This window comes from Papio anubis, chromosome 8 (genome assembly GCF_008728515.1).
Source record: "Papio anubis isolate 15944 chromosome 8, Panubis1.0, whole genome shotgun sequence".
NCBI lineage: Eukaryota > Metazoa > Chordata > Mammalia > Primates > Cercopithecidae > Papio > Papio anubis.
This window is the reverse complement of record NC_044983.1, coordinates 135,607,476-135,635,328: the sequence shown is the minus strand read 5'-3', so window position 1 is coordinate 135,635,328 and position 27,853 is coordinate 135,607,476. Positions and strand designations below refer to the sequence as shown.

Below are 27,853 nucleotides of genomic sequence, written 5' to 3'. Positions count from 1 at the left end.
ACTCAGACCTCTGTTAGTGGTGGCCTTTTAAATGTATCTTTTCTGTATTCTCTGTTAATCCCATACACTCTTTTGTTTATTTATTCATTAAAATTTTTTTTTTAAAGTTTTTTTTTGAGACAGGGTCTTGCTGTCTCTCCCAGGCTGGAGTGATCATAGCTTACTGCAGCCTCGACCTGGCAGGACTTAAGCGATCCTCTTGCCTCAGTCTCCTGAGTATCTGTGACTACAGGTTTGTGCCATCCTGCCCAGCTAATTTAGGTATTTTTTCCAAGAGACAGAGTTTCCCTGTGTTGCCCTGGCTGGCCTTAAACTCCTGGGCTCAAGCGATCCATCTGCTTCGGCCTCCCAACGTACTGGGATTACAGCTGTGAGCCACTGCACGTCCTCCATGCAGTCGTAACACTATGGGCAGCCACATTGGGCAGCTTTTGTGTTGTCAGGGAGACACTCTTCCTCAGCCCCTGGGCACTCCGCTGCAAACTTCCTGGCTCTCTGGCATGCTGGAAATCAGCTCCATTTGTGTTACCCTGAAGATGTGTTTGATTTATAACTCATTCTGACTCTGTAGAAAATAATTCAATAAAAACTCAATTGGTTTTCCATTAGCCCTGAGCAGGGATGAGGGATAGTATCTTCTTTTATAAAACATGTGAATAATAAAACAGCCCTGGTCACACAGCCCAGAGTGGGTAAGTACCTGCTGGCTGAAAGGAAAAGCGCTGGTTCAGACCATTTCTCCCTTGCTGCTGTTATGTGCTGAGAGAACCACTCCTGTCCTCTTTACTTTTCCTTTTAAGATTTTTTTTTTTGAAACGGAGTCTCTCTGTCGCCCAGGCTGAAGTGCAGTGGCACGATCTTAGTTTACTGCAGCCCCCGCTTCCCAGGTTCAAGCGATTCTCCTGCCTCAGACTCCCCAGTAGCTGGGATTACAGGCACCTACCACCATGCCCAACTAATTTTGTATTTTTAATGGAGACGGGGTTTCACCATGTTGCCCGGACTGGTCTTGAACTCCTGACCTCAGGTGATCCAGCTGCCTTGGCCTCCCAAAGTGCTGAGATTACAGGCGTGAATCACCACTCCCGGCCCTTTTTAGTTGCTTTTTTTTTTTTTTTGGAGATAGAGTTTTGCTCTTATTGCCCAGGCTGGAGCAATGGCGTGATCTCGGCTGACTGCAACCTCTGTTTCCCAGGTTCACGCGATTCTCCTGCCTCAGCCTGCCCAGTAGCTGGGATTAGAGGCGCGCGCCACCATGTCTGGCTAATTTTGTATTTTTGGTAGAGACGGGGTTTCACCATGTTGGCCAGGCTGGCTTCGAACTTCTAACCTCAAGTGATCCACCCGCCTCCGCCTCCCAAAGTGCTGGGATTACAGGCTTGAGCCACCGCGCCCGGCCTAGGATTTTTTAATTGAAAAAGAAATACATGTACATGTTAAAAGATTCAAACAGAACATTAAACATACGAAACGGAGAACGGCTCTGTTTTCCATCTTCCCTGAGGATGCCACTGTTAATTCATGTGCTGGGCATCTTAAGTCTGTAAGCCTCCCCCATCTCCAGCTTTATTTTATTGTTTTGGAACCCAGAGGGTTTTAAATCCTTAAATGGCTTCTGCCCGCACTTAGCAAGCTTGGCGCCTTGGCACTGAACTAACGACAGCTGTCCTAGCCCCTGTCGCCTCTTTGGAACCTTTTATGTGGATGGATTGTTGGGGCCCTCAAAGTCGGGAGTGCCATGGTGCCAGCTGGGGATCAAGACCGCGCGCCACACGGGGCAGCCGACCCAGGCTGGGGCTCGCACCTCACGCGCCTCCCGGACCCTGCGATTCTAGAGGCGCTCCCAGGCCGCTCGCGCCACGGTCACCCAACCTGAAAAGGGGGGTCACGACCGTGGGGGTCATGTGGGGTGCCAGGGGTATCCACAGTGGGCTTCCGCGGGGCCTCCACCCCGGAGCTTCACAGAGGAAGTGAAGTTTGAGCTGCGCGCCCTGAGGGACTGCTACGCGGCGGAGACAGGACTAGGCCTCCTTCCAGCTGCGCCGCCCCAGGTGCAGAAACTTTCCTCCCAGTCTCCGCTCTCCTGCCCGTCCCTCTCTGCCTCCTCCCTCCATCTCCCTCCTTCCCTACTCCTCCTCCTCCCTCCTTCTTTCTCCCCTCCTTTTTCTCTCCCTTCTCCTCCCTCTCTCCTCCTCCTCCCTCTCCCTGTCCCCTCCCTCCCTGTCCCCGATTCTCTCTCGCTGCCCCTCCCTCCTTCTTTCACTCCTCCTCCTCCCTCCCTCTGTCCCCTTCCTCCCTGTCCCTCCTTCTCTCCCTCGCTCCACCTCCCTTCTTCTTTCACCCCTTCTTTTTCTCTCCCTCCTCCTTCCGCTCCCCTCCTCCTCCTTCCCCCTGTCCCTTCCATCCCCCTGTCCCCTCTTCTCTCCCTAGCTCCTCCTCCCTCCTTTCTCCCTCGCTCCTGCCCCCTGGCTTCCCTCGCATCTCTTGCAAAACCCGGGACGGATCGCGGGCCCGGGCCCGGGCCCGGCCTCCGCGCAGGCGCAGGAGCAGCGCCGGCTCGGCCGCTAGTCGGAAGCGCCAGCCCCGAGCCGGGGAAGTGGCCGCAGAGGCTGCTCGGTCCCGCTGCCCGCCAGGTCGTGGGCTCCCGCTCCGGGCCCGGGGCCACCGGCTGTGTAAGTGCAAAGCGGGGGGGGGGGGGCCCGGTCAGGCAATTCGGGCCGGCTGCGGGGAGGGCTCGCTGCGCGGCTGGCCGCGGAGTCGGCGCGTCCCGCGGAGGGGCTCGCCCGGTCCTCACCTGTCCGGTCCGAGCCCACCACCCCTGTCCGGGTCCGCTGCCCGGCCGGGGTTCATCTTGCACCTGCTCGAGGCGCCCTCGCTCCTGTTGGCGCTCTGCTTACACCTGTCCAAGGCCGTGTCCACACCCGCTGAAGACCCGGCGGACACCTGTCCGGGACCCGGCCCACACCTGCTGCCCGGGCCGGCTCTGCTGTCCCGAGCCCGCGGCGGGGTCCCCTTCCCCTCTGCGCCTCCGAGCTGTCTCCGCCTGACTTCCCTTCCCGGGCCGTCCGCGACGCTGGAGCCCCCCGCCTCTGGGCCTGGCTACGCCCCCTGGAGCCCGCGGGGTCTGGGACACGCGGCTGGGGCCTGGGGACCTGCACAGCCCACGCCCCCGGCGCTTTCCCCGCCCTGCGATCCCGGGCTTCTCCTCTAGCCCTTTCCCTCCTGTCTCGTGGATTCAAAGTGCCTCCGATCTAGCTGGGCGGCATCAGGCGGTACTCTGTGGGATAAGCGCGCTGTCAACTCCAACTTATCCCGGGGAAGCGTGGGGAGAGGAAATCAGCCTGCTGGGCTGTGGTCTTCTCCCTGTCAGCCCACCCCACGCCCCTCCACTCCTACGGACCTTCCCAACGTGAATGTCTGTTAACCGAAAGTTTTCCCGTGTTAGCATGCATTGTCTGTCTTCAAATGTTTTTATAGAGAGAGGAATTAAAACGTTGGAAGCAAGGCCCAGTTGGAAGGTGTGGGGGAGTGACATCCCTTCCATCCCCCACGGCCCTAGTTTAAACTGGTGACTGTCCAGTGTTTCTAAGGTAGTCATAGCTACCTATGACATCTTTATTTATTTATTTATTTATTTATTTATTTATTTTTTTTTTTTGAGACAGAGTCTCGCTCTGTCGCCCAGGCTGGAGTGCAGTGGCCGGATCTCAGCTCACTGCAAGCTCCGCCTCCCGGGTTCACGCCATTCTCCAGCCTCAGCCTCCCGAGTAGCTGGGACTACAGGCGCCCGCCACCTCGCCCGGCTAGTTTTTTGTATTTCTTAGTAGAGACGGGGTTTCACCGTGTTAGCCAGGATGGTCTCGATCTCCTGACCTCGTGATCCACCCGTCTCGGCCTCCCAAAGTGCTGGGATTACAGGCTTGAGCCACCGCGCCCGGCCGACATCTTTATTTATTAACATGAAACAGAGCATCGGATGAATGATATTGGAGGCCCAGGAACATTCCCGTCCTAAAGATCTGGCTAGGTTTTGTTGTGTGTGTTTGTTGGTTTTTTTTAAAAATTGTGTGGAAGACCAGTAGTGTAGAGGGAAAAATAGTTGTCTGGAAACATGTAAACAATGAATGTTTCAGAAATCTAGTGTGTCAAAAATAACAGCTTCATTGAGCCTCGATTACCTGCTATAAAATCCACTGCTTTGAAGTGTACAATTCAGTGCCTTTTTTTTTTGAGACGGAGTCTCGCACTGTCGTCCGGGCTGGAGTGCAATGGTGCGATCTCGGCTCACTGCAACCTCTGCTTCCCGGGTTCAAGCGATTCTCCTGCCTCAGCCTCCCGAGTAGCTGGGATTACAGGCTCATGCCACCATGCTTGGCTATTTTTAGTAGAGACGGGGTTTCACAACGTTGGCCAGGCTGATCGCAAACTCCTGACCTCGTGGTCCACTCGCCTTGGCCTCCCAAAGTTTTGGGATTACAGGCGTGAGCCACCGAGCCCGGCCAATTCAGTGATTTTTAATATATTCACACTCGTGTAACCATTGTAATTCCAGAACATTTTCATCACCCCAGAAAGAAACTCCATACCCATTAGCAGTCACTCCTCACTTCCCCCTCCCACAGTCCCTGGCAGCCACCAATTTACTTTTGATATATATAGATTTGCATATTCAGGGCATTTAATATTAATGGAATCATACAACATGTGACCTTTTGTATTTGGCTTCTTTCACTCAGCACAATGCTTTCAGAAGTTTTTCACATTGTGGCTTACATCAGCACTTTGTTCCTTTTGTGGCTGAATAATATCCCATTGTATGGATTTAACATTTTGTGTATCAGGCAGTTGATGGACATTTGTGTTGTTTTCACTCCTTAGCTATGAAGAATAATGCGTGCCTGGCCGGGCGTGGTGGCTCACACCTGTAATGCCAGCACTTTGGGAGGCCAAGGCGGTGGATCACGAGGTCAAGAGATTGAGACCATCGGCCAACATGGTGAAACTCCCTCTCTACTAAAAATACAAAAATTAGCTAGGCGTGGTGGCGGGCGCCTGTAGTCTCAGCTACTGGGGAGGCTGAAGCAGTAGAATCCCTTGAACCTGGGAGGCGGAGTTTGCAGTGAGCCGAGATCGCGCCACTGTACTCCAGCCTGGCGACAGAGTGAGAAAACAAACAAACAAACAAACAAGAATAATACTGTGCCTGTATTCCCAGCACTTTGGGAGGCTGAGGCCGGTGGATCACCTGAGGTCATGAGTTCGAGACCAGCCTGGACAACATGGCGAAACCCCATCTCCACTAAAAATACAAAAATTAGCCGAGCATGGTGGCTCACGCCTGTAGTCCCAGCTTCCCAGGAGGCTGAGGCATGAGAATCGCTTGAACCTGGGAGGTGGAGGTTGAGGTGAGCTGAAATCCTGTCACTGCACTCCAGCCTGGGTGACAGAGCAAAACTCCATCTCAAGAAAAGAGGAATAATGCTGCTGTGTACATTCCTGTACAAGTTTTTGGTGTGGACACATGTTTTCAGATCTCTTGGATTGCTGGTTTTATGGTAGCTCTATGGAGGAACTACCAAGTTGAAGATATAAATTTTTGCTGTTTTAATACCTGTATTAGCTTAGTCTCAGATACCAGAACTGGCTCAGTGGCTGGGGCCTTTTTTTTTTTTTTTTTTTTTTTTGTTAAGAGTCTTACTCTATCACTCAGGCTGGAAGTGCAGTAGTGTGATCTCAGTTCACTGTAACCTCCTCCTCCCCGGGTTCAAGCGATTCCTGTGCCTCAGCCTCCCAAGTAGCTGGAATTACAGGTGTATGTCACCATGCCTGGCTAATTTTTGTATTTTTAGTAGAGAAAGGGTTTTGCCATGTTGGCCAGGCTGGTCTCGAACTCCTGACGTCCTCAGGTAATCCACTCGACTTGGCCTCCCAAAGTGCTGAGATCACAGGTATGAGGTCAGGTTTTTTGAGACGGAGTCTAACTCTTATCACTTCAGGCTGGAGTGCAGTGGCACCACCAGCTTCACTGCAACCCCCACCTCCTGGGTTCAAGCGATTCTGCTGCCTCAGCCTCCAGAGTAGCTGGGATTACAGGCGTGCACCCCCACGCCTGGCTAATTTTTTTGTATTTTTATTAGAGACAGGGTTTTTCCATGTTGGTCAGGCTGGTCTCCAACTCCTGACCTCAAGTGATCTGCCTGCCTTGGCCTCCCAAAGTGCTGGGATTACAGGTGTGAGCCACCGCACCTGGCTGATTATGCTGCTTTTTAGATGAGACGATACTTTTTATTTTTAAATTATTTTTATTTATTTATTTTTTTGAGATGGAGTCTCACTCTGTTGCCCAGGCTGGAGTGCAATGGTGTGATCTTGACTTACTGCCTCCTCCACTTCCTGAGTTCAAGCAATTCTCCTGCCTCAGCCTCCGGAGTAGCTGGGACTACAGGTGTGTGCCACCACTCCTGGCTAATTTTTGTATTTTTAGTAGAGACCGGGTTTTGCCATGTTGACCATGCTGGTCTCGAACTCCTGACCTCAAGTGATCCTCCCACCTCGGCCTCCCAAATTACAACTGTGAGCCACCATGTCTGGCCGAGATGATACTTTTAAAATACGGCCCTTTCTTCATCTGCGGTGGGCCGCACTCTCCTTCTCTGTAGAATGAAGGCTTCGGTGTTTCTCAACTTCTGTTAAACCCATGCCTACTTTTGAGAAACATGCCCTCTCTAGTCTCCCCTGCTCAGTATTTTGATATGTCCTCCGAGGGGTGTTATGCCTCTTTGTTGGAAGATGATGTGATTTTGGTTCTTTCCAGGTGGTTTTTGTGTGCAGAAAAGACTCTTGAGGGAATCGTTGTGGGGAAAGGGCAGGAGAGAGTGGGGCATCGTCCTTGAGAGCGTGAGCACTGGAGTCGGGGACTTGGGCCGAGTCATACACGTACAATATACTTGTGAACCGTTTAGATCCTGGGCAGAAACAAGACATGTTGGGAGGCTAGGGTTTCCTTTCCTTTAAATATAATTTTGTCCATACTCCCCTATCCATGTGCATTTTTGAAGTTTGCAGTGGTGGGGTTGCGGTGTATAGTCCATTGTGGGATCTGCATAGTCAGAATGGGATAGCCCCCAACACGCAGTCCTCCTCTCAGTGCAGGGTGAGAGGCTTGCCATTAGAATTTCACAGAGGTCTTGTGGCTATGTCATTTTAATCTTAGTGTCTCACCTGGGACGGTTACTGCCACGATCTCTGCAGTCAGGCTTTGGCGACCTGAAGGTCATGCAGTTTTGGGTGTCCTATTTAAGAAAAAGAAAACAAAATTAAAAATGCAGGCCGGGCGCGGTGAAACCCTGTCTCTACTAAAAAATACAAAACACCTAGCCGGGCGCGGTGGCGGGTGCCTGTAGTCCCAGCTACTCAGGAGGCTGAGGCAGGAGAATGAAGGGAACCTGAGGCGGGAGCTTGCAGTGAGCTGGGAGATCGCCAGCCACTGCACTCCGGCCTGGGCTTATTGTGAGCTTGAGACTCGCCCCCAAAAAAAAAAAAAAAAAAAAAAAAAAAAAAAGCAAAATTAGTCAGGTACAGTGGCTCACGCCTGTAATCCCAGCACTTTGGGAGGCTGGAGGGGTGGGTGGATCATGCCTGCAGAGATCGACCATCCTGGGTAATCCAGTGAAATGCTGTCTCTACTAAAAAATACATGAAAAATTAGCCGGGCGTGGTGGCGGGCACCTGTAGTCCCAGCTACTTGGGAGGCTGAGGCAGGAGAATGGCATGAACCCGGGAGGCGGAGCTTGCAGTGAGCCGAGATCACGCCACTGCACTCTAGCCTGGGCCACAGAGTGAGACTCCGTCTCAAAAAAAAAAAGCAAAATTAGATAGAGGGCCATGGAAGGGGCCTGAAGCTGAACCCCATTAGCTCATGGTACAGCTGCCTCTGGCCATGGGGACCATGGCCAAATCCCCTGAGGAAGTGTGAGCCCGCTGATGGGGACAGTTGAGGTGTGTATCGAGACATCTTATTTGATACAGAGAGCTCATTTAATCTCCCTCACCTTTACAAAAATTAGACTTTTTATTTGAGACTATAGTAGTTGTAGCTCCATGTGCATTTGTCAGAAATAATACCGAGAGATCCTATATACCTTTTGCCCAATTTCCCCCCGTGGTGCCATCTTACAAAACCACAGTACGTTATCACAACCAGAACGTTGACTCGCTGACATCTTGAGGTATGTGTTACTATCCTCATTTTTATTCACGATGGAACTGGGGTTCAGGGAGGTGCACAGGCTTGCTCCAGGTCACCCAGGTCGTGCGTGTAGAGCTGGGAGTTGAATATCAGCCCTCACTTCCAGGCAGTGGGGTTTCCATCCTGACCGTCAGTGGGCTGCGGCCAGCATTCATTCGATTGTCCATTTGCTTGTTTGTTCACTCATTCCTTCAACAAACATGTATTGAGGATCTTCTATGAGCCAGATTCTTTCATGTGGGTCATCTAATTTAATTTTTCCCCAGCTCTGGGGAATCAGGTAATAACGTTTTCTTTTTATATCCGACAAAATTGGCTCAGGGAGGTTATGGCAACTCTCCCGTTTATAAAGGAGTGGTGATATATTTGTGTAATCTCTCCTTTTATGTTAGGCACAATGCTAGGCCCTTTACATTCGCAACCTCCTCAATCTAAATATAGTTTTATAAGGTAAGTTCTTTTTCTTTAATTTTTTTTTTTTTTTTTTGAGATGGAGTCTGGCTCTGTTGCCCAGGCTGGAGCGCAGTGGCGGGATCTCGGCTCACTGCAAGCTCTGCCTCCCGGGTTCATGTCATTCTCTTTCCTCAGCCTCCCAAGTAGCTGGGACTACAGGCACCTGCCACCACACCCAGCTAATTTTTTTGTATTTTTAGTAGAGATGGGGTTTCACCATGTTAGCCAGGATGGTCTCGATCTCTCCTGACCTCGTGATCCGCCCGCTTCAGCCTCCCAGAGTGCTGGGATTACAGCCGTGAGTCACCGTGCCCCACCTCTTTTTTTTTTTTTTTGAGATGGAGTCTCACTCTGTCATCCAGGCTGGAGTGCAGTGGCGCGATCTCGGCCCACTGCAGCTTCCACCTCTCGGGTTCCAGCAATTTTCCTGCCTCAGCCTCCCGGGTAGCTGGGGTTACAGGCACGTGCCACCACGCCCAGCTAATTTTTGTATTTTTAATACAGGTGGGGTTTCACCATATTAGCCAGGCTGGTCTCGAATTCCTGATCTCAAGTGATCCGCCAGCCTCGGCCTCCCAAAGTATTAGGATTACAGGCGTGAGCCACCGTGCCTGGCCAAGACAAGTTCTATTATCACCACTATTTTGTAGCTGAGGAGTTCCAGGGAGCCCAGAATTCAAATCCAGATCTGACTGCATGGTGGATTTTTCTTAATATCCTATTGAGGGGATGGGGGAGCAATTACACACGTGTTTATTCATTCACTCAACAGATATTTTTGAGCACTGACTCTTACTACTCCTGGTTAGGTGGTGGGAATAGAAAGACAAGAAACAGCCCCATTTCTGCAGAAGCTCCAAGCTGAGGCCGAGGGACTGAAGGTCAACAGTTACAGCATTATGATCAGAGCTGTGACAGCCACGTGTAGAGCCCTAAGACCTGTTGATGCTATGGCTTTCCTTGGGGCTTCCCCTGCCTCTGGCTAGTGAAGGTCGGAGTCACTGCCTCCCATAGTGGGCTGTCAGCTCTCAGGACTCTGTCTCACAGCCTCATTTCTTCTCTCTGAACAGGGACTTCAAAATGAGCGTCCCTGACTACATGCAGTGTGCTGAGGACCACCAGACACTGCTCGTGGTGGTCCAGCCTGTGGGCATCGTCTCCGAGGAGAACTTCTTCAGGATCTATAAGAGGATTTGCTCTGTGAGTCAGATCAGCGTGCGGGACTCCCAGCGAGTCCTCTACATCCGCTACAGGCACCACTATCCACCCGAGAACAACGAGTGGGGAGACTTCCAGACCCACCGCAAAGTCGTGGGCCTCATCACCATCACCGACTGCTTCTCGGCCAAGGACTGGCCGCAGACCTTCGAGAAGTTCCACGTGCAGAAGGAGATCTACGGCTCCACGCTGTATGACTCCCGGCTCTTTGTCTTCGGGCTGCAGGGGGAGATCGTGGAGCAGCCGCGCACCGACGTGGCCTTCTACCCCAACTACGAGGACTGCCAGACAGTGGAGAAGAGAATCGAGGACTTCATCGAGTCACTGTTCATTGTGCTGGAGTCCAAGCGTCTGGACAGAGCCACAGACAAGTCTGGGGATAAGATCCCCCTTCTCTGTGTCCCGTTTGAGAAAAAGGATTTTGTAGGACTGGACACAGACAGCAGGTAAGTTTACCTAGAGATCCAGGCCCCTTGGCTTCCCTACATCAGAAAGGGAAAGCACATGGCAGAATTTTATTGCAGCAAGGAGTAGAAAGGTGTTGTCCATTGGTTTTTAAAACTAATGACTTCCTGTCAGAATCTGTTTGAGTGCTGCTAAAAAACCAACCAAACAAAAACCAGTGACTTTTAAAGACAGAGACAGCCTTTGGTTTGGGGGAGTCTTTTAGAGTTGTCATGTACACTCCCCTTTTTTTTAGTGGGGCTCCCCTTGTGGGACTCCTGGAGCTCCATCCGATACAGCCAGTTGTGGCTTTTGAGCACTAGACACGAGGCTAGTTTGAGTTGAGACGGGCTGTGAAGAAAACCCATGCCAGATTTTGAGACTTACTTCTGCAAAAATAAACTTTCTTGCTAATTTTTTTTTTTTTTTTTGAGATAGCCTGTCTCTCAGGCTGGAGTGCAGTGGCGCGAGCTCGGCTCAGTGCAACCTCCACCTCCCGGGTTCAAGTGATTCTCATGCCTCAGCCTCCCAAGTAGCTGGGACTACGAGCATGTGCCACCATGCCTGGCTAAGTTTTGTATATTTAATAAAGATAGGATCTTGCCACATTGGCCAGGCTGGTCTTGAACTCCTGGCCGCAAGTGATCCGCCTGCCTTGGCCTCCCAAAGTGCTGGGATTACAGGTGTGAACCTCCGTGCCTGGCCAACTTTCTTGCTAATATGTTTTATGTAGATTACATGTTGAAATGATAGTATTTTACCTATCTTAGGTTAAATAAACTGTATTTTAAAAATCAGTATCAACTGTTTCATTTTTACTTTTAAAAACGTGGCAACTAGAAACTGAAATTTACTTACGTGGCTTGCGCTTTATTTCTGTTGGACAGCACTGTGCTAGAGCACAGTTTGAACACTTACTCGGTCTCGTCCCTTTGGTTCATAGATGAGAGGGTGAATCTGGAGAGGTGAGGGCTAGGTCCTAGCTGAGCTAGAAGTAGAGCCCATGTCTCCTGATTGCCAGGCTGTGCACCCTGCGTATGTGGCTACTTTTTCTCTCCTGATGGCCATAGTGTCAAATTCCTCACCGAGCAGCCAAGCACAGGTATCGGATGCCGGAAATGCCACCTGGGAGCTCCTAAACAGCTATACCTTGTACAAATGGGAGTATGTCTATTCTCTCTGTGTGCGAGGAGTGTTGGACAGAGCAGGAAAAGGTCGGCTTCCCATCTTGCCTGTCATTAAGTCTAAAACTTTATTTCAAATCAGAATTTCAGATGAGCTCTTCCTTGCCACTTCCTTCCACTCTCTGCTCGCTGCTCTGTCTTGCCATGGTGGCTGTTCTGCAGAGCTGGATGAGATGCAAGCCTAGGCAGCAACTGTTTGCCAAGAGGGCGTCCCCATTTGCCAGGGAAAGTGATGTGTCACTGTGTCAGTCACTGGCCTCCTGGCTTGGACAGGGCTCTCCCTCCTCCTGTGTAGGATTGGCTGATGCGCCACAGGTGAGGATTCAGTGATGTCATGTGCATGCCACCGCAGTGCCTGCTGCAAAGTAGGTGCTCAGCATGTTTCTAAAATTTATGTAAGGTCAAACGGTGTCTTTCTGGCTGTTGGTAAGTATGAGGAGAAATGATCACAGAATTGAGACACAGTAGTCTAAGTCCAGCCCTCAGAGTTGGAAGCATAGAATAGCCTCAGTCATACCTGACTGTGGTGCTTTGCAGGGTCTGGAAGGAAGGAATTTTCATTTCTTCACCCAAATGTGCATATTTGGCTTCAGGAAAGGGAAAGGCATGCCATAGACCTGCTCTGTATTTAATCCTCACGGCAGCCCTGTGATCTACGCCAGGTTGCTGTGCTGGCTGATGTGGGGCTGAGGCAGCAAGGTTTAGAGACCTGGGCAGCCACCGAGTAGCAGAGCTGATATAAGCACCAGATCTGTCTCTGAGGCCAAGGACCTTTCTACCTCACCTCGTTGCCTTCTGCTGCGCCTCCTGTGCCTCTTGAAGAGCGCACACTGCTGTCCAGCCAGCAGGCACCTGCGGGAGTCATCCCTGATAAGGTGTTGCTCTATGCTATGCACAGCTTGGCGGCCACCTGCGAGGTCGGCAGGGAGTGGCCTGCTCCTGCTTTACAGAGAGGGGGTGAAGGGTTGAAGCTCACAGGCAGCATGGGTCAGGAACCCTGCTTTGACCCCTTGACTCATGCCTTCCTCCTTTGCCACATGAGCACCAGTGACATTTTTCAGTCACCCACTTCTTGGCTGTGAGGTTGCAGATCCACCTTTGAATGCCAGGTCTTTTTTGCCTTTTGAAATCTGTGCTCACAACCCCGCAGGAGGAACGGGAGTGTGCTGCTACGCAGTGCGTCATACATAGTGGATAATGACTGACAAGTGTTCGTTCAGAGCCTTCATATGCCAGGCATGGCTCCAGGCACTGAAAATACAGCGGCAAATACAGCTGCTTGCTCACTGTAGTGGGACAACCGCAATTAGACGTCAGTTAGCATTTGAAGTTCAGTGAGATCATGACACCAGTGAACTCAAATAAAATACATCCTCCTCTCATAATGGGTAACCTGTTGTTGCTTTTGTTTCTCCATGGTTCTCCAATTTTTTTTTTTTTGGAGATGTCGTCTTGCTCTGTCACTCAGGCTGGAGTGCAGTGGTGCCGTCTCGGCTCACTGCAACCTCTCCCTCCTGGGCTCAAACGATTCTTCATGCCTCAGCCTCCTGAGTAGCTGGGATTACAGGTGTGTGCCACCACACTTGGCTAATTTTTGTATTTTTAGTAGAGACAGGGTTTCACCATGTTGGCCAGGCTGGTCTCGAACTCCTGACCTCAAGTGATCCGCCTGCCTCAGCCTTCCAAAGTGCTGGGATTACAGGCGTGAGCCACAGTGCCTGGCCGATTCTCTAATTTTTGAAGGAATGATTTGGTGCAGGAGCAGAGCCTTGCTCTCCCCTGCAACTCTTGGTAGGAGTGAGAAAGTGTCCAACCCGGAATGGGATAGTATTTGGTAGCTCAACAGGAAATGTCCAGATGTAAGTCCAGTTATGGTTTGACACACTGACCATCCTGATAGGCCCCCTGACAGATCATTCTCCCTTCAGGTCCTGGACTTCCTGGGACGTGAGGTGCAGGTGTAGTTTACTTACAAGCTCACGTGTGCCCCTCACAAAAACCCATGGCCCGTTCTTGTCCGTGTAGTGTTGTAGCTATCAAAATTATTTCTGTTCTTATATGTTTCTAATTTTTGCTTGTTCCTCTTTCTTTTCTTTTTCTTTTTTTCTGTCATACTGCCCTGTGAGTGTGTTATTGGGTGTGAAAAGGTAGGCCGGGAACACGTTGCATTAAAAATAGCTAGATTTCCCTCTGCGCTGCCTTCTCATAGCCTTCACTGCTTTAAAAACAAACACCGCTGCCTAAATCTTATGTTAACTGGAGAGTCTTTTCATTTTTTAAAAATATGTTTTATAATTTTAGCTTTGTTTTTTTTAGCACGTAACCCATTGGCGTTTGGTGTTTGCTAAAATACTTGCTCTAGGGGATCTTGTTCAGTCTGTAGCATTTAGTGACACATGAGCCTTTATTCTTTTGTGTGTTTGTTTTGAGGACGTGAATTGCTCATTGATTTAGGCGGCTGTAGGGGGTTTTCCTGGGATAGCTTAACTGCTTGATCCTGGGCTTCTGAGCAAACGTTTTCTGGCATGTGATTCCCGGCTGTGGCTGTGGGCCGTGCATGAAGGCAAGGAGCGCTGGCGCTGGAGTGTGCTAGTGGCCAGGGGAGCTGCGGGAGGGCGCGGCTGCCCATCTTTTCTTTTGCTTCTGCCTTGAGCATGCCATTTCCCGTTTCCTTCGCCTCAGCGACTTTCCACCATACAGGAGACATAGGCCATTCTAAAACCCACCAGGCTGGGCGCGGTGGCTCACACCTGTAATCCCAGCACTTTGGAAGGCCGAGGCGGGTGGATCACCTGAGGTCAGGAGTTCGAGACCAGCCTGGCCAACATTGTGAAACCCTGTCTCACCAAAATAAAAAATTCAGCCGCTGCAGGCCGGGCGCGTGTCAAGCCTGTAATCCCAGCACTTTTGGGGAGGCTGAGACGCAGCGGATCACGAGGTCAGGAGAGATCGGTGACCATCCTGGCTAACACGGGTGAAACTCCGCCTCTACTGTAAATACAAAAACCAGCTGGGCTGGGTGGCTGGCTGGGCAGTAGTCCCAGCTACTCGAGGCTGAGGCAGGAGAATGGCGTGGAACCCGGAGGCATGGAGCTTGCGAGCTGAGATCCGCCATTGCACTCCAGCCTGGGCGGCAGAGCGAGACTCCGTCTCAAAAAAAAAAAAAAAAAAAAAAAAAATTAGCCGCAGGTGGTGGCATGTGTCTGTAGTCCCAGCTTACTTGAGAGGCTGAGGCAGGAGAATTACTTGAATCCGGGAGGCAGTAGTTGCAGTGAGCCAAGCTCATGCCATTGCACTCTAGCCTGGGCGACAAGAGCTTTAACCCATCTCAAAATAAAACAAAACCCACTTCTGCCTTTTTGTGCCCCTCGTGAGGAGGGCTCAAGGGCAATTTGTTTAAGTATCAGGGAAATATGGCCTTCTAGTTCACTTGGATCTTGTAGACACAAGGCCCTGTATAAGTGACCACTGTTTCCTTTTTGCTTCTGCCAATGAGCATTCAGAACCAGAGAGGCAGTTCACCCGTAGCTATTGTACAGGCTCTTACCTGCCCAAGATTTTCCATTTAACCTCATGTAGGTAAGACACAGCCAGAGTTCGCCCTTTTTTTTTTTTTTTTTTTTGAGACAGAGTCTTACTCTCTCACCCAGGCTGGAGTGCAGTGGCACGATCTTGGCTCACTGCAAACTCTGCCTTCTGGGTTGAAGTGATTCTCCTGCTTCAACCTCTCAAGTAGCTGGGATTACAGGCACGTGCCACCACTCCAGGCTAATTTTTGTATTTTTAGTAGAGACAGGTTTCACCATGTTGGCCAGGGTGGTCTCGAACTCCTGACCTCAAGTGATCTGTCTGCCTTGGCCTCTCAGAGTGCTGGGATTACAGGCATGAGCCACAGCGCCAAGCCTGTGTCTGTATTTGTTGACGCTAATGTCCCTCACTGGTGGCACATCATTTGTGTGCATTACTGATCTAGAGCCTCCAACACCAAGGGCAGCACTGCGGGACACTCTTTGGCTGGCCTAGTCCCCTGTGGTTTCATCCCTCTCAGGGAAAGGCTCTCATTCTGTGACCTGCTGCCAACACCTCACTGCCCAGGGGCCTTGTTTCTTCCTTAGTGCTCTAGTCCAAGTACCAACACTTCCATTCTTCGGTTGCTTTGTCCCAGTTGAGACAGGCTGGGCTTTCTGAAAGATTTCATCACATTCTAGGGTGGCGGAACAGAAGAGACATGAATGTATTAAGTACAGGCAGTCGTAGCTGTCCAGCTTGGAAAATGCAGGGCAGGGATCCGGTGGTGGCTGGTTTATCCCAGGCTGTGGGCCTTTCCTGCTGCCACTGGCTCCCAGAATCGATGGGGACAGCCTGGCCTGGGCTCCCTCCTCCCCGCTCTCCTGGCAGCCGAGTCTCTGAGTTCACAACCCAGGTACTCTCCTGGACCGCAGGCCATTCAGAGTTCAGACCACAGGAGAGTCTTGAGTCCTTGTTCTGGGCTGTTCTCTCCGCCTCCTGTGTGAGAGACAAGTGCGTTTGCTAAGTGACCTGTGCCAGGAGAGACCTCCCCGATTAGCAGGTGCCCTCCCGAGGTGACTCAGCACACATTTACGGGAAGCTTGCTGTGTGCTGTGCTAGGTGCTGGGGCACCAAGCTATGATAAAACTTGAGAGACAGAGTTGGGGAAAAGATGATGGACAGAAGGGAGAAATCTGTCTTGAGAGTGTGACTCAAACAGCACGGCACCGGTGGGCTGTTTCTTACCATGGGGAAAACTGGGAGGCCATGGGGGAAGTGTTTTTTGAGATGCCTATTGGGCATTCAAGCGGAGACATTAAAGAGGCAATCGGATGTGAGTCTGGAGCTCAGGGGCAGGAGGTGGACTAGAGAGACACATGGTTGTTGGCCGTATGTAGCCTGTGTTGAAAATCCTGAATGTGGATGAACTGAGTGAGAGCGAGGGAGAATGCAGATGGAGGCAGGAGGAAGGCCCTGGGCTGACCCCTGGGTGCTTGCCATGACCAGGAGACTGGAGGACAGCCCAGATTCTTTTTTTTTTTCCCGAGATTGAAGTTTCACTCTTGTTGCCCAGGCTGGAATGCAGTGGTAGCATCTCAGCTCACTGCAACCTCCGCCTCCCTGGTTCCAGTGATTCTCCAGCCTTGCCTCCTGAGTAGCTAGGATTACAGGCATCTGCAACCACGCCCCACTAATTGTGTATTTTTAGTAGAGATGGGGGTCTCCCCATGTTGGCTAGGCTGGTCTTGAATGCCTGACCTCAGGTGATCCGCCTGCTTCAGCCTCCCAAAGTGTTGAGATGACAGGCGTGAGCCACCGCTCCTGGCTGGGGTTTTCGATGTTACTCCACGGAGTTTGGGGTTTTAGGTGCAGCTGCCACTTCTTCTAAAGGTGCTGGGAGTGGGGCTGCTACCATAGAAATCCGAAGGGAATGATGTGGCCAGATTTGCCCTTCGCCTCCTCTGTCCTGGCAGCAGGATGAAGTCCCAGCGGAACAGACTGTCTTTCCCGTGGACCCAGAAGGGCAGATCAGGAAGGGCACCTTGAGGAGAGAGGCGCTGGGGAGTTGGGGGAGGGACTGTTGGATAGTTCTGGAATAGCTCTTTTTAATAAAAGATAAAAAACAAAAAACAAAACCCTCTTATGAACATTGCTAGTTACTATCGAGGAAGCAGTTCTTTTTTTTTTTTTTTTTTTTTTTAGACGGAGTCTCACTCTGTTGCCCAGGCTGCAGGGCAGTGGCACGTTCTCAGCTCACTGCAACCTCTGCCTCCCAGATTCAAACAGTTCTCTTGCCTCCCTCCCGAGTAGCTGGGACTACAGGTGTGTGCCACCTTGCCCGGCTAATTTTTATATTTTGTTTAGTAGAGACGGGGTTTCACCATGTTGCCCAGGCTGGTCTTGAACTTCTGAGCTGTCCACCTGCCTTGGCCTCCCAAAGTGCTAGGATTATAGGAGTGAGCCACTGCGCCCGGCTGGAGGCAGTTCTTTGACACTTCTAAGTGTAAGGCACTATGCTGAGTGGATACAAGGACAAATAAGACAGCCTATCATCAGAGGCTTAAACCTGACTATGGGAGTAATACAAGTTTAAAAGGGGAGAAGAGGGGAAACAAATGTGACTATACGTCAGACACCAGTTAGCCACCCGCCTACCTATTTCATTTATGTTGCACTGATGCCAACTGAAGCAGATGGTAACAGGCCCAATTTGCTGAGAGGAAGCATTCTCAGAGGGGTTAAATAATGAGTCCAGCATCACCCAGCTAGTAATGAAACAGCAGGATTCAAACTCAGGTCCTTCAGACTTTAAATAAATGCATGTTCTCTCTCCTAATTATGTTACCTTCCTCTTACACTTGGAAGACTAAAGTAAATCAGTTTCAGAGCCTTTCAGAAAAATTGTCAAAAGAACTTCTCCTGCTTAAGTGCTGCAGATTTACTTCACAGAGCTCTGACTTCCTTGATAGTTAGGTAGCATCAAAGTGTTTTACATCCCAGGGAGATAGGTTTTTCATTTTGCTTTTACATTGACATGGTTGCAAATAATGCACATATGCAAAATAAAACGTAGACACTTCTGAACTTTTAATGAGGACTTCTCAGTTCTCTCTCTTTTTTGTTTTTGAGATGGGGTCTGGCTTGTTGCCCAGGCTGGAGTGCAGTGGCATGATCTTGGCTCACTGCAACCTCTGCCTCCTGGGCTCAAGTGATCCTCCCGCCTCAGCCTCCCGAGTAGCTGGGACTACAGGCATGCACCACCACACCTGGTTAAATGTTTTGTATGTTTTTGTAAAGACGGGGTTTCACCATGTTGCTCAGGCTGGTCTCGAATTCCTGAGCTCAAGCAATCTGCCTGGGATTACAGGCATGCTGTGTAATCCATGCAGGAATTACAGGTATGAACCACCATGGCTGGCTTCTTGCTCTTTCTTTATGGAGTGATGTTTCAATATTCAAACTTTAACATAAAAAAATTCAGATGGAAGAAATCAACACTAACAATTTGTTTTCAGTTTTTCATTAGGCAAGGTACAGTATCAGTTAATGATCCATAAAGCATCTGAAACTGAGTATAAAATGTTGTATTTCTTTTTTCTTTTTTTCTTTTCTTTTTTTACTTTCTGTTTAGAGCTCTCTTGCATTTTTTATTTTTTTATTTTTTATTTTTTTGAGATGGAGTCTGTCTCTGTTGCCCAGGCTGGAGTGCAGTGGTGCGATCTTGGTTCACTGCAACCTCCGCCTTTGAGGCTGAAGCCATTCTTGTGTGTCCAGCCTCTGAGTAGCTGGGATTACAGGTGTGTGCCACGGCACTCAGTTAATTTTTTTTTTTTTTTAATACGGAGTCTCACTCTTGTTGCCCAGTCTGGAGTGCAGTGGCGCGATCTCGGCTCACTGCAACCTCCACCTCCCAGATTCAAGCAATTCTCCTGCCTCAGCCTTCTGAGTAGCTGGGATTACAGGAGTGTGCCACCACGCCTGGCTCATTTTGTATTTTTAGTAGAGATGGGATTTCACCATGTTGGCCAGGTTGCTCTTGAACTCCTGACCTCAGGTGATCCGCCTGCCTCGGCTTCCCAAACTGATGAGATTTCAGACATGAGCCACTGCGCCCGGCTGCTCTTGCGTCTTAAGGTTGTCTGCTTTGCCGCTTTAACTCTACCATGTGAGCACCTTTTAGTATTCATATTGTATTTACATCAGGCATGTAGTCAAAAGGCTCCCCACCCAAAAATATTGTAGTGCAAAATTATGGGCTGTAACCATTATTTAAGTATACAAAGACTTTTTTTTTTGAGACAGAATCTCGCTCTGTTGCCCAGGCTGGAGTGCAGTGGTGTGCTCTTGGCTCACTGCAAGCTCTGCCTCCTGGGTTCACGCCATTCTCCTGCCTCAGCCTCCCGATTAGCTGGGACTACAGACGCTCGCCACTACGCCCAGCTAATTTTTTGTATTTTTTAGTAGAGACGTGGTTTCACCATGTTAGCCGGAATGGTCTCGATCTCCTGACTTCGTGATCAGCCTGCCTTGGCCTTCCAAAGTGCTGGGATTACAGGCATGAGTCACTGCTCCTGGCCCTTTTTTTTTTTTTGAGATGGAGTCTCGCTCCATTGCCAGGCCAGAGTGCAGTGGTGCCATCTCAGCTCACTACAAGCTCTGCCTCCCGGGTTCAAGTGATTCTCCTGCCTCAGCCTCCCGAGTAGCTGGAACTACAGGTGCACCCCACCATGCCCAGCTAATTCTTGTATTTTTGGTAGAGACAGAGTTTCACCATGTTGGCCACGATGGCCTCGATCTCTTGACTTCGTAATCCGCCTGCCTCGGCCTCCCATAGTGCTGGGATTACAGGCGTGAGCCGCCTCACCAGGCCCAAGGACTTCTTAAACTATGTAATACCATCCCCGACCTTGCAAAAGACATTCTCTTTATCCAGGTTCCCTTGGATTTTAATTGAAAACTGTTGTTGTTGAGCAGCTTTACCTTTTCTTTGGATTTGAATATAGGAATTTCTTTGCAGATAAATTGTTTTTTGGACTAGAATACCAAGCTCTTGTTTTCCATAAGCCGTATAAATAGTACCAAAATCACAAACATATTAAGCATTTTCTTCTTTTTTTTTTTTTGGAGACAGAGTCTCGCTCTGTCGCCCAGGCTGGAGTGCAGTGGCGCAATCTCAGCTCGCTACAAGCTCCGCCTCCCGGGTTCACACCATTCTCCTGCCTCAGCCTCCCGAGTAGCTGGGACTACAGGTGCCCACCACCACGCCCGGCTAATTTTTTGTATGTTTAGTAGAGACGGGGTTTCACCATGTTAGCCAGGATGATCTTAGCCAGGATGGTCTTAGCCAGGATGGTCTCGATCTCTGACCTTATGATCCGCCCGCCTCGGCCTCCCAAAGTGCTGGGATTACAAGTGTGAGCCACCGTGCCCGGCCCATTCTCTTCTTTAATCTGATTAAGAGTCATGAAAATAATACAGCCGATATCTCTGATTAAGTTTAATTAGTGTTAAGCGCAGAGAGGAAGTACAGTTTGGGTGCCTTCTGCTACAGTGTTTGAAGCTATGTAATAGGTGTTTTTTGCAGCTTCCAGAAAGGATGCATCTCCCTTTTTCAGCCGAGACTGTCAGGTTTTTGCCTATAATTTAATTATTGCTTTTTTTAAATTTAAAAAAATTTTCTTTTACTTTTTAAAAAAATTATACTTTAAGTTCTGGGATACATGTGCAGAATGTGCAGGTTTGTTATATAGGTATACATAATTCTTGCTTTTAGAGCAGTATGGATTAGGGGATTATCCGATTCTTATTGATTTTTCTGTCAATTCTTAATTCCAGTTTCTTTTTTTTTTGAGGTGGAGTTTTGCTCTTGTTGCCCAGTCCGGAGTGCAATGGTGCGATCTTGGTTCACCACAACCTCTGCCTCCCGGGTTCAAGTGATTCTCCTGCCTCAGCCTCCCGAGTAGCTGGGATTACAGGCATGCTCCACCACGCCCAGCTAGTTTTGTAATTTTAGTAGAGGGGGGGTTTCTCCCTGTTGGTCTCGAACTCCCGACCTCAGGTGATCCGCACACCTCGGCCTCCCAAAGTGCTGGGATTACAGGCGTGAGCCATTGCTCCTGGCCCCCCTTTTTTTTTTTTTTTGAAACAGAGTCTTGCTCTGTCACCCGGCTGGAGCACAGTGGCGCAATCGTAGCTCACTGCAGCTCCAAACTCGTGGGCTCAAGGGATCCTCCTGCCTCAGCCTCCTGAGTAGCTGGGACTGCAGGCCTGGCTAATTTTTAAAATTCTTATACAGACAGGGTCTTCCTTTGTTGCTTAGGCTGGTCTTTGACTCCTGACCTCCAGGGATCCTCCCATGGCAGTCTCTCGAGTCCCTGGGAATACAGGCATGAGCCACCACCTGGGATTACAGGCATGAGCCATACCTGGCTCATTTTGTTTTTATACAATTTAAAATATTTGTATGGTTTTATTGTATCATGACTTTCATATGAAAAACTATAAGAGTATTTATATGACTTCTTTTTGTAGAAGTCCTGTCTTCGAAACAAATTGTTTATCATAATGTTTGCACTTTTAAAAACAAGTTATTTATTTAATTTAGAAGATGCTACTAGAAAAATATTTTTGAAATTTTGTGGGTTATATTCTGCTACAGCAGGTGTACACTTTTGTGAAGTTCATGTGAAGATGTGATAATGTACTCCTTTCTTATTCTTAAGAGACAGGATCTTGGTCTGTTGCCCAGATTAGAGAGCAGTGGCAAAATCATGGCTCACTGCAGTCTCGAATTCCAGGTCTCAAGTGATCTTCCTGCCTCTACCTCCTGAGTAGCTGGGACTACAGGTGGGAGCCACCATACCCAGCTAATTAAAAAAATTTTTTTGTAGGCTGGGCACAGTGGCTGACGCCTATAAATATAGCACTTTGGGAGCCAAGGCAGGTGGATTGCTTGGGCCCAGGAGTTCCAGACCAACCTGGGCAACATGGCGAGACCCTGTCTCTACGAAAAATATAAATATTAGCTGAGCAAGGGGTTGTGCGCCTGTAGTCCCAGTTACTGGGGAGGCTGAGGTGGGAGGATCATCTGAACCTTTGTAGAGACATGGTCTTGCTCTGTTGCCCAGCTGTCTCGAAGTCCTAGCCTTAAGTGATCCTCCTGCCTTGGCCTCCCAAAGTGGTATTACAGGTGTGAGCCACCATGCCTGGCCTAATTTACTTCTTTAGGATGTTCTAAAGCAAAGCTTTTTCTGATTGGTTAAGAGTAAAGTTTTGTTGTTGCTTTTAAGTCTAATTTAAAATGTGTTAAACTAATATGCAGTAGTATTTGTAAACTTTTTCATATATTAAGAGTTGACAGTTATGTTACCGGTGGAGGAAAATGTCCATTTGGATACTGAATTTTTTTCCCATTTGGAACAGGATAACCTACCAAGGAAGTGAGCAAAACACTGTCTACCTTTGAGAGTAAGAGCTGGCTGGGCACGGTGACTCATGCCTGTAATCCCAGCTCTTTGGGAGACTGAGGCAAGAGGATCACTTGAGCCCAGGAGTTCAAGACCAGCTTGAGCAACATAAGGAGACCCTATCTCTACAAAGAATAAAAACAGATTAGCCAGGTGTTGTGGTGCACACCTGTGGCCCCAGTTACTGGGGAGGCGGAGGTGGGGAGGATCTCTTGCGCCCAGGAGTTGGAGGTTGCAGTGAGCTGTGATTGTGCCACTGGGCTCCAGCCTGGGCAGCAGAACAAGACCTTGTCTCAAAAAAAGAAAAAAAAAAAAAACAGTAACAATGTTCTAGAAACACATTAAGGACACTTAACCCAAAGTGCAGAGGTTGGAGTCAGGGAAGGCTTCCTTGAGAAACTGGTCATTGAGATGAGCCTAAAAGAGAGTGGAAGTTGTGAGGCAGATGGAGCCTGAGGTCGGGGGGCTTCAGCATTGCAGCAAGGTTGCCTGTGGAGTGCAAGGGCACAATGGTAGGAGGGGAGGTCAGAGCTGTGGGAGGGGCTGGCTGCGGACTGCATGCCTCTCCCTACGACTGAATTGAGCATCCTGTGAAAGGTTTGCAGTGCAGGAGGGACACAGACTAATTTGTGCTTTGGGAAGGACACTCTGGCTGTGTGTGTATAGCAGCAATGAAGGGAAGGGGGTGCAGAGTGGGGAGTCGAGACTAGGCGGAGGCCGCTGAGGTGACTGCTGTTGGGATGGGAGGAGCAGCTCAGATGCTTTCTTTTCTTTTTTTTTTTTTGTTTTTTTTTGAGACGGGGTCTCACCCCGTCCCCCAGGCTGGAGTGCAGTGGCGTGATCTCGACTCATTGCAACCTCTGCCTCCTGAGTTCAAGTGATTCTCCTGCCTCAGCCTCCTGAGTAGCTGGGATTACAGGCACCCGCCATCACGCCCAGCTAATTTTTTGTATTTTTAGTAGAGACAGGGTTTCACCATGTTAGCCAGGATGGTCTCCATCTCCTGACCTCGTGATCCGCCCGCCTTGGCCTCCCAAAGTGCTGGGATTTCAGGTGTGAGCCACTGTGCCCTGCCAGATGCTGTATTTTCTTATGGTGAGGGTCTGTTAGCAGGGGCCATCCTGACACTGCCTTGTGGCCGGGAAGGAGACAAACGAAGGCTGGCATTTCTCCTTCTTTCTGCATCTGCCTTACATCATGATCTTTATTCCAAACATATGTAGAATGGAAAAGCTAAATTCCAGAGTAACAAAGAGTTTGTAACTCGTTAGAGTTAGACATGATAGGATTTAACATTATATTGAGATGTGTCAGTAACATTCATTTACTTAAAAAACGTCACATCCTCTGGATTTCCAAAGGAGTTTTATTCTTGATAAGACTGCTTTCTCGATGAGGGAAAGTTTAATCCAGCTGCAGTTTTTCTTTTTTAAAAAAATCATCTGTCTTAAGAAATATAACATTTAAAGATTAGAAGTATTTAAAAATGATAAAAGGAATATTTTGGTACAGTTGCTTTGGCTTCTGAGTTGATAGGGACTCAGAAGCCTTTGCATTATTTAATAGCATATCATTGCCAATGTTTAAAGAGCTGTTAGTGGGCACCCCAGGCCCTGCCCTCTGAACGCTTTCCTAAAGCTTGCCCTGAAATAGTGAGGATAAACGTCTTATTTGCTAAAGCCAAATGGTTGGCTAATAAGACGCAGCCTAGCTCTCTTTATAAAATAATAATAAGTTTGATGTTAAGAAGTGGAAGATAGTTGATTTTTTTAAAAAGCTGAAACATAGACTTCTTTATGCTAATGTTACAACTGAAAAATCTAAAAAGAAAAATCCAACTCTAACATTGCCTACGTGAAATACATGGTAGAAGTCCTTATGTACCTATCACCTTTAAAAAAATTGCTTGGAGTACATTTTTGAAGTCAAGACCACTCCGGCTCACATAACTGGCAATGATTATTGCTGACTTAAAATTATAGAGCCTACAGTTGCCTTCTTAGCATTTTTAGTAGTGAGAGAATTGAATAGTGCTTAGTCAGAGTGCTTTCTGGGTGGGAGTTGTATAGTAATAAAGATACATTTTCATTTATTTTCTAGACATTACAAGAAGCGGTGCCAAGGCCGCATGCGGAAGCACGTGGGGGACCTGTGCCTGCAGGCAGGGATGCTGCAGGACTCCCTGGTACATTACCACATGTCAGTGGAGCTGCTGCGTTCTGTGAATGACTTTCTGTGGCTTGGAGGTAAGATGAGCTGATGAAGATGATCTGATATGTAATTGTTTCAACTGTTATTTAAAATGAGAGGCTGGGCTTGGTGGCTCACGCCTGTGATCCCAACACTTTGGGAGGTTGAGGCGGGTGGAACATGAGGTCAAGAGATTGAGACCATCCTGGCCAACATGGTGAAACTCCGTCTCTACTAAAAATACAAAAATTAGCTGGGTGTGGTGGTGGCACCTATAATCCCAGCTACTCGGGCGGCTGAGGCAGCAGAATTGCTTGAACGAGGAGGCAGAGGTTGCAGTGAGCCGAGGTTGTACCACTGCACTCCAGCCTGGCAACAGAGCGAGACTCCGTCTCAAAATAAATAAATAAATAAAAAAAAGAAATGAGAGGAAATGGAAAAAGAAAGTCCCCAAAAAGGAGGGATGAGGGAGGAAAAGCAGCCAGCCTGTGGTGGTTGCCATGAGCAGGCAACCTGGGGTGCTTCCCTGCCGTATCTGCTGCCCTCCTCCCACCGTGCCATGTGTCCTCTGAAGGAGGCCCTGTCCATGCTTTCCCTTTTTCTCTGTTCTTAGTTTAACTTGCCCTCTGCTTTGGATGCCATTCCCTGTGATCTTCACCTCTTAGACTCATCCCTCAAAACTTCCTCCATGTGTCACATGATGAATGGATAAACGAAATGTGGTATGGGCATACTGCGGAATATTATTCTGCCATGAAAAGGAGTGAAATTGTGATACCACTGCAGCACAGATGAACCTTGACGACTTTGTGCTAAGTGAGAGAAGCCAGACATGAAAAAGGCCACAGATTGTATGGTTCTATTTATATGAAGTGGCTAGAATAGGCAAATCTATAGAAGCAGAAAGTAGACGACTATTTCTAGCGGCTGGGAAGAGGGGGAATGGGAAGTGACTGTTAACGGGCATACGGTTTCTTTTTGGGGTGATGAAAATGTTCCAGAGTCAGATAGTGGTGATGGTTGCACAGTTGTGAATGTACTAAAAACTGCTGACTTGTACACTTCAAGTGGGTGAATTATATGGTATGTGAACTCTATGTCAGTTTTAAAAATTAAAAGAAAGGCAAGAAGAAATCCTACTTCAAAGCACAGCCATCTCCGATCCCCCACAGCAGTTGGCAGAGCAGGTGCTCTACCTGAGATGTTGCCGACACTCTGTGCTGGAATTGGATGTCTGTGTGTGGTCTTCCCTTTGGGGACTGCGCCTCCTGGGGGTGGTCCTGGGAGGATGGACTGGCTGTGTCCATTGCCTGACATGTTGCAGATGCTCCCTAAATGCTTGTTAAAAGAACAATGTGTGAGTAAGGACTAAAGCAGGATTCTTTCGTTGAAGTTGACAGTTTAACAAGGACGCCTGTCAACCACTTACGATAATACAAGTCGAATGAAGTAATGATGTGAGTTCTGTAACAGAAGTTTAATAAGGTGCTGTAGAACATATTAAATACAACAAATTCTTTCTTTCTTGGGGACAGAGTCTTGCTCTGTTGCCCAGGCTGGAGTGCAGTGGCATGATCTTGGCTCACTGCAATCTCCATCTCCTGGGTTCAAGTGATTCTCCTGCGTCAGCCTTCTGAGTAGCTGGGACTACAGGCATGCACTACCACACCCGGCTAATTTTTGTATTTTTAGTAGAGATGGGGTTTTGCTATGTTGGCCGGGCTGCTCTTGAACTCTTGACCTCAGGTGATCTGCCTGCCTTGGCCTCCCAAAGTGCTGGGATTACAGGCATGAACCAATGTGCCCAGCCAAATATAAGAAATACTTCAAATGGCCAGGCACAGTGGCTCATGCCTGTAATCCCAACACTTCTACAAAAAATAAAAAATAAAAAAACCTTACTTCACCTCACTTCTACAAAACAAAATTAAAAAACATTAGCTGGGTGGAGACCAGCCTGAGCAACATAGGGAGTCCTCACTTCTACAAAAATAAATACATAAATAAACTAATTAAAAAACATTAGCTGGGCTTGGTGGTCTGTGCCTGTAATCCCAGCTACTTGTGAGGCTGAGGCAGGAGGATCGCTTGGGCTCAGGAGGTCAAGGCTGCAGTGAGCCATGATCGCACCACTGCACTCCATCCTGAGCAAGAGTGAGACTTTGTCTCTTAAGAAAAAACAAAAACAAAACTTAAAATGGACTTAAATTTAGTTTTTTAAATAGGCTAGAGAAATAAAAGTGGGGAAAGAAAGGGAGTGAACATTAGGGATGGAAAAGAAAAGAGAAGCAGATAAAGGATTAAGCAGGCTGAGAAAGACATAGTTTTACTTGGTTTTCTTGAAAGAGCGCTGTCTCCCTAAGTACTCCTTATTATATCGATTGGAGAATCTATGCGTCTCCCAGTGGGCTCTGAGACTAGGGCCTATGCAGCAGGTGCTTCTCCAGAAAGACTGGTACCGCCCATATGCCTTCCCCATGCGGCGCTGGACTGGATCAGGAGGACTCCTTAAGGGCACACGGAGAAGTTCGGTGCTGTGTGCCATGGGTCTCTTCCATGCTCAGCCCCTTAGAAGTGGACAGGGGAGTTGTCCAGAAGCTACTTATGCCTGACATCACAGCAGACTGAATGTAGAAGCCGATAGAAGATCCAGCTAACTTGTATTAACTCTGACATTAAAGAAATATATGAACATGTCAAACAATGCCATTCTTCCAGTATTTTATTTTTGTTTTGGAACACAATTATTTTTCATAAAAATGTTAACACATGACAAGCCTATTATTTTATTTTTTATTTTTATTTTTATTTTTTTGAGACAGAGTCTCACTCTGTCACCCAGGCTGGAGTGCCATGGCGTGATCTCAGCTCACTGCAACTTCCATTTCCCAGGTTCAAGAGATTCTCTTGCCTCAGCCTCCCCAGTAGCTGCGGCTACAGGTGTGTGCTATCATGCCCAGCCAATTTTTGTATTTTTAGTAGAGTTGGGGTTCACCATGTTGGCCAGGCTGGTCTTAAACTCCTGATCTTGAGTGATCCACCCACCTTGGCCTCCCAAAGTGCTGGGATTACTGGCATGAGCCACCATGCCTGGCCTATTTTAAAAGAAATTAATACATAAATACTTAAATCCTTTTCTC

The 27,853-nt window shown here is 48.7% G+C and overlaps 1 protein-coding gene across 5 annotated transcripts in view; it reads left to right on the top strand.

The window, feature by feature from the left end:
* Positions 1-2,540: 2,540 nt before the first annotated feature.
* TRAPPC9 (trafficking protein particle complex 9) overlaps positions 2,541-27,853 on the top strand; it is a 713,063-nt gene continuing 687,750 nt past the window's right edge. For 3 of the 5 annotated variants that reach the window (XM_017962346.3, XM_017962347.3, XM_021942894.2), the window contains exons 1-4: positions 2,541-2,672; positions 9,772-10,365; positions 13,665-13,694; positions 24,624-24,769. In XM_017962346.3, coding sequence (XP_017817835.2) covers positions 9,782-10,365; positions 13,665-13,694; positions 24,624-24,769 — 760 coding nt within the window. In that variant the 5' untranslated portion in view covers positions 2,541-2,672; positions 9,772-9,781. The remainder of the gene's footprint in view (positions 2,673-9,771; positions 10,366-13,664; positions 13,695-24,623; positions 24,770-27,853) is intronic. The other 2 variants (XM_017962349.3, XM_017962348.3) reach the window with 2 other exon arrangements.